Genomic DNA, 6,648 nt, shown 5'->3' on the forward strand with positions numbered 1-6,648 from the left:
GCAAGCAGTTAGCCTTCCTCTACAAGGAATGGAAGTGTGGATGAATCGACATCAAATAGAGGTGCGAAGCGAACTCTGATTTATATACATATTATATAAATAGAGGAATTCGGTTTTTCTTTTCAGCAATAACATGATAAGAGCATCCCTTTCAAAAAAACCTATGGATCCCCCCCCACCACCACCCGGTCACCCCCCTATCCTGCCACTTCAGCACCTTGTGATCTTTGAGAAGATCATTACGAGCCCTCTCCGTCAATCTTTTTGTAGATTCCGATAATTCCATGGTGGATCAGGACGAGAATGAATCCGGGAATCCAGGACATACTCTCTTTCAGACCCTCTGCTCTCCTCTGGGGAGGGGTTTTTTATAGAGAGAGAGGTGAGTCGAGGGTAGCCTCCCGCTTGACCGATTTTTCGGAGTCGGAGGAAGATCTCTCATCTGATGCCCCTGAACAAGAAGGTGACGAAGTCGATGTGAGATCAGCAGCAAAAGAAAGAAGAGGTGCTACTCTCCCCGCCCCCGGATAAGCCTTAAAAAAAAAAAACAGAACTCCCCGGACACAAACAAAAGAAAGAAGAAGAGGGCCATGATGATGATCCTATGTTCGTTTTCGCCCTGCCCCGATGATGCGCTCCTAGCTCGCGGAGCTACATACCGGAAAAAGAAGGAATGACTCTATCTATTACTTACTTTGAGAAGAGAATCGTTGGTTTGACCGACAGACTACGTGGGAAATACGAGATCTAGGCAAGCCGCTACATGTTCTCCCCTTGCCCTCGAACGATAGAAGAACTACAACTCTTCTCTCAGATAGCGGTCGATCGGTTCGCATCTATGGTCAATCAATAGGTCCGCGGATCTATTCTTCTATACGATAAATCGCCATCTCGTAGCACCACCACGACACCGATTCTCGTTCTTATTCGGAGCCCCCCATGCCGTGACTTCGACTATAGTATGATGAATGAGTGGAAAGATCTTTATAGAAGTCCCTGTCCGATCCAACCAAAGAGTTAGTATCGTATATCTCCATTTTTTTTTAAGATAAGGGGGCGAGTTCTTTCAGAAAAGACTTGCTGCTCTCCTATCCGAATCCCGCGAGTGACTAAGCGCGAGACGAGCCATAACAAAAGGGGCTTATATGGTAGAATCGACCATAGATATTTTCTTTTTTCGGTATATTTGCATCAGGCTTAGCCCCTAGTAAGAAGGTGTTCCCGAAAGGGGACGAAAGCTGTCTAAGATCGTTCGTCTAAGATCCTGTGTGCGGCTTAGTAGCGCGTGAACAGAACACGTAGCCTAAGCGGAACTAAATATTCAACCAACCGGCTGATCTATTTAATCAGCTTACTGTCAATAAACCATGTGTTAGGTTCTCGTTGCGGGAGATCTTGGAACGTGCCCGTCGTGTGGATGCGCATACAAATAGGGTCAGTCACTATTCGACCGTGCGGAGAGTGAATTCTATATTATATCAGTCGGGTAGGCTGGACTGGGGTTCTGGGAAATTCTCTACGAATTCTTCTTTGCAAGAGACATCCCTGGGTTTAGTGATGTCTCCGGCAGCCTTGCGGGGATCTCCAGATCGAATAATTTGTTTACAAGACGCTCTTAGGGGGTCCTCTCGGATTCCAGCTTTTTACTTATCTTATATAAAGCTTTGACCTACTCCAATCGCAGGGATGTACGATTTATACAGGTAGTGGGGTCATGTATACTCATGGGATGGCTTATGTGGTGGAGTAATGATCTCCATATCATCCAAATCCATCAAGATCTATGTAGTTGTTCAGTAAACAATTATACTTCTCGCATGCAGTACCCGAGTCTTGCCCATTTAAGGAATATGGAGGGTACGCAGTAGGCTCGGTCGCCTTGACCAATCACAGATCAGCCCGACTAACGGTCGCTTTGATCCGTTACAGATCAGCTCGAAAGTACCCCTTTCTATTATGATAGGGGCGGATGGTAGGGCTAGAACAGGCATAATCGCTTGAACTAAAAGAAGTGGGCCGACTATCTTCCAAAATAATATAAATAATAATATATTATTCTATTTCTAATCTTTTTCTATTTATTAGGCTTTAGGCGGCGGATCGGTTGAAATAAAGATCGGGCTATTCGGGATCGGCTAGGTGATCGACTCCTTTCTTTCCATCCCCTCCCTCTGATGGCGAAAGCGTGATATGTCAGCCAGCCATGGACTGCTGGCTGCCTTTATGATAGGTAGTAGGCATCGGATCAAAGGGGAATCGAACAGAGTATCGCTCTATCACATCGGGTGGATAGGTACGGATTAACAGCTGAACGTGGGGATCACGGCAAAGAAATGCCCTTACCTGCCATCTCTGCCGGCCGAGTGCAGCGAAGGTTCCTTCATCAGTAGTAGTAGTAGCTAATGAAAAGGCTGAAAGGGATCTGTTCGAACCAGAACTGAGACTGGAGAGGGGGGCGAATCCCGCATAGACCAATAGATCGAGATTCCATAGTCCATTTCGGATCCAGATCGAGCTTATTACTCGACTGCTAGGTTTTTATCCCTATAGAATGAATAAGGTTGGAGAAGGAAAGGTGCGCATACGCGCTCAACTGATGAGGAGAGGGCGGGCTAAAGAAAGGGCAAAGCTATCGTTCGAGTGGTCTATTCTCACTATCGGGAAATAGACATGTTGGTACCTCCTCCCCGCAAGGCGAAGGGAAAAGCGCTGTTTAGCAGGGGGGGTTTAGAGAACTATCATTGTTTGAACGGCATCGCTGTCCCATCCGATAAAGAAGAAAGGGTCCCCCTGAACATGTTGAGTGGAAAAATTGGAAAATGAATTAGTATTAGTATAGTACAAGTGCCACACGAATGTGAACTCTTGGCCGGAATAATGTTCGAAAAAAAAAGGTTGGCTCCTCACCCTATCGGCGGATGAGCGGCCTCCTCACCAACCTTTCCTCATTCGCTTCATTGAGCCGCAGAATGAAAGATCTCTCCCCATTAGCAAGAGGTAATCATTTTAAAGCCACAAGAAGGTATCTCCTACTGAACGATAGGAAAGTGAGTTCTTCCAGTTGGCATTCATTAGTCCGGTTGGGTAGGAGCACCTGGTTGATCGCCCAACAAAATAGTTGTTTAGCGAATGACTCAACCTATGCATCCGGTATTTACACACTCTACCTCGAGGTGTGAATCACTTAAACTATTTATTCCCCCTACCCATGGAATAGAATTTGATACTTTGACCTTGCGAGCACCCACTCAAAATAGGGAGGGCGAACTCTTATCTCCCCGATCTCCAGGCCCACAAAAGAGATTGGAATTTTCCGTCTTCTTAGCCGACGTAAGACCTTCATCCGGCAGCAAAAAGCTGTCCCTTGGAGCAGTATCTTCCGGGTATGAACAAGCGGGAGTGCACCACATGGAGGGTACGCAGTAGTCTTTGTATGCCAAGTCACTGGACCGGCGAAACTGATTCTCCCGAGGTTGAGCTTTCAAAGCGGGATCGTTCCAACGCGCCCAGCAAACGGAGGGTGGTCTACGATCAGGCAACTCCATAAGCGAAGAAGTGCCGTCCTTCCGCCCAAAAAATGAAACCAGCCGTTGGCGGTGGTCGTAGATCACCAGAACAACAAAGACAAGGCTTCATGTGCCCCAGCAAGAAAACCAAAACTCTAACTCTAACACATAAACATTTAATAACGCGTTAGCCCCGTTATATAGGGTGGTCGGAGACCAGGGCTGTAGTCAAAAGGGCTATACTTCTATAGACGTCTCTTTTCTTGCTGCGTTAGCGCGCAGTAGTTTGATTGCTTGGCGGGCCAAAAGGCCCCTTTGTGTTGTAGTAGGGCCGTTGCTTCTTTGATTCATGCCGTAGCTTGCAGCTTTCGAGCCGGAGTTTGCTTGAAATAGAGTCCCATCCGCAACGAACCGACCATTGGGAGAAGCAGAAATTGATGAGTGAGCGATCCGGCTTCTAGCCCTTCCATGATGGATTTGTTTGCCTGAAAACCCCGACCTCGGTAGAAAACGAACGGCTAACCCCTCTCATTCATCTCCGTAATAACAACTTGATGTGAGGAGGTGCCATCATTCCCCTCCCTCAGGGACAAAGAGAAAAGGCGGCGCGAGGAACTAAACAAATGCAGGGAGGGTGCATTTGTTCTAGTTGGCCAAGCGGCCATCCCCCGTCTTCCCTAGCCAGGGATTAGTCATTCAAGGATCAGTTGATGCGCCATCCGCCGGGAGAGGGGGTCCCTCCCATCATGACGATGAAAAGTCAAGTAAGACTAATTCTAATACTGGAGTACCGCAGTACTGCCTACTTCGAAGTAAGCCACTTGCTGGTTCTTTCGAAGCTTAGTAGCTAAAGCGTACTTGCTTGTGCGTCTTGCTTACTTGCTTTAAAGTAGCTTACTTGCGTCTTAAAGGAGGTACGCGGATTTGGGCTGCTAAGCGGAACCAGACCATTCAACTTGCCATTTGCACTCTCCTAGGGTGCGATCGTAGGGAGCTTGCTTTGAATCAGCAAATCCTTCTTTTTAGTTCTTTTGAAAAGCGTGAGCGGCGTGGGCATGAAGCTAGCAGCAGCGAGCGATTTGCGGTCGTGAGAAGGAGGTATGAAGTATATCTTTATATAAGCGGATGTATGTCTAAACGATTGATTGATCGGTGGGTTCGCCCGTCCAACAAGATGATACGATACCAGGCCGAGAAGTCACGCTAGCAATATGCTTAACACATGCAAGTCGCACAACGTTTTCGGAATGAAGGTTTCTAAGGCCAAGTTGCTACTAGCTTACTGTGGTCTACGATCAGAAGCAGTATCAGACGAAGACACTCCTCACGGATGCTCAGGCACGAAGTCCACTTCCACTTGCCGGAATCGGTACCCGATGATATATGGAAGCGGATAATTCGTCGAGAGGGGTGGGGAAGGTTCGTTCAGTTGGCGCTAATGATAATACCAAGTACCGAGCCTACCAAGCCTACGGAACCTTACAACACCGTACCGTAACGAGTTGGACCATGCCGAGGGAAAGAAAGCCTTAGTAAAAGGAGACAAATGATTGTGCGAGCAGCTATAAAAGCTATAAAATAAAATAGAATACGCGAACCACCGTTGTTCATCAACTGGAGGAGTAGTTGCCGAGTTGACAGGGGAGTCCATAATCAAATCAAATCTATTTCAAAAAAGAAGTTCCGCGCATTGTTGGAGAAGGGGGGATTCTCGTTCAATAGACAGATCACCTCGAAGCTGACTGAGGCAATGACCAGAGAGAGTAGATCAGGCTTCCGGCTATGAGGATGGATGATAATTGGTTTCGCCAAGGTAACTATTTTTGAATGACTTAAGCACAAATACAAATAGTTCTCGCCTTATTTTTTAAGATATTTCTCATTTGCTTTTGTATTTCTCGTACTCGCCTTATTTTTTAAAATCTTTCTGGTTGTAAGAAAATGTTTTCTTTTTGTTTCTGACTTGACTGTCACTATCTTATCTTATCCCTCTGATTGTGTGACGGCTGTAGACAGTTTCGCGAGGAAGGTAACGATGGCGGGTGGCCAGGTAGAGGTAACAAGGTAGGGTTCAGTATAGTTGGTCCATCAACTAAAGCTTGTTGTTCGTTCGATCAAGTAAGAACCGAGGATATGGCTTTCTTTCCACTAGTGTCGATCTAGGTAGCGAAGCTAAGCGGATTAGAGGCCCATGAGGATAGGAGAAAGTGAATGATCTACTCTTTTGAGAAGGGAAAGGAAGCAAAGAAAAGGCCTTACTAAACCAACCTCATAGGGGGGCTAACGCGCGCTATGGAGTTGCTTGGTGGATCAGTCTTGCTTATTAGTTAAAGCGACCTCTACTCTACAATTAGACTATTCGTAAGGGCTTCTGTAAGGGCTTTCATTAGCGAGCGAGTGGAAAGTCAGGTGGATAAGTGAAGCCTCTCAACGTCTTTAGGGTGGCTGGCTATAATTTTAGTCACCTTAACAAGCAGAACAGAGACTCCGGGTCAAGCAAGCACTTTTTCTATTAGCGGTGATCGTTTTTGGTAAAGTGAAAGACCCCCCCTAAATGAGGTTGGCGGGTGGTTGACCTAGCCTTGTGAGTGAGTAGAAAGGAGGCTTTAGAGAAAGAACTTCTTATCAGGGAAGCGCTAGTTAAAGTGAAGGAAGTTAGGGTGCGACACAACGAGAATGTCTTGTTCTAGGCGCTTGGGCGAGTAGCGGTAAGTGAAGGTTGTTAAGGAAGTCAAAAAGAAAGTGCAAGTGGTTGATTGACAAACTATTCTGGTGAGCACAGGTTCTTATTGTTCCTAAAGCTCTAGACCTCGAAGACAGATATGCCTTTGGTCAAGCGCCTACTCTTTGAACTTCCATTTCAATGTGTCTTTCTTGGTATGACAGTTAGGGAAAGTAGATAGGGAAATCTAGGGTTCAATGTCCCTCAATGCGCAGGTGCTTCCCTCAAAACTGGTTGAATAGATAAGGGTATAGTCGAACTCTGCGAAGAAAACGGAAGCCAGACGTCTATAGACGTCACGCCCTTTTGACTACAGCCCTGGTCTCCGACCACCCTGTAGTTTTCGTTCGTTCAGTCCTCTCTAAGGAGAGTCCTTCACTCACTCACTACCAACACCTAGAGATGCACTACAGTAAATAG

General features: G+C 46.5%; 1 protein-coding gene across 1 annotated transcript in view; it reads left to right on the top strand.

Annotated features, from left to right (window-relative positions):
- LOC149010175 (uncharacterized) overlaps positions 1-5,227 on the top strand; it is a 5,787-nt gene extending 560 nt beyond the window's left edge. The window contains 4 exon segments of the mRNA XM_089162411.1: positions 1-5; positions 7-61; positions 228-329; positions 331-5,227. The exon segment at positions 1-5 is cut by the window's left edge and continues 211 nt beyond it. Coding sequence (XP_089018537.1) covers positions 1-5; positions 7-61; positions 228-329; positions 331-531 — 363 coding nt within the window. The 3' untranslated portion in view covers positions 532-5,227.
- The last annotated feature ends 1,421 nt before the right edge of the window (positions 5,228-6,648 follow it).

This window comes from Hakea prostrata, chromosome 7 (assembly GCF_041222555.1).
Source record: "Hakea prostrata isolate BN-2017 chromosome 7, UWA_Hpros_2, whole genome shotgun sequence".
NCBI lineage: Eukaryota > Viridiplantae > Streptophyta > Magnoliopsida > Proteales > Proteaceae > Hakea > Hakea prostrata.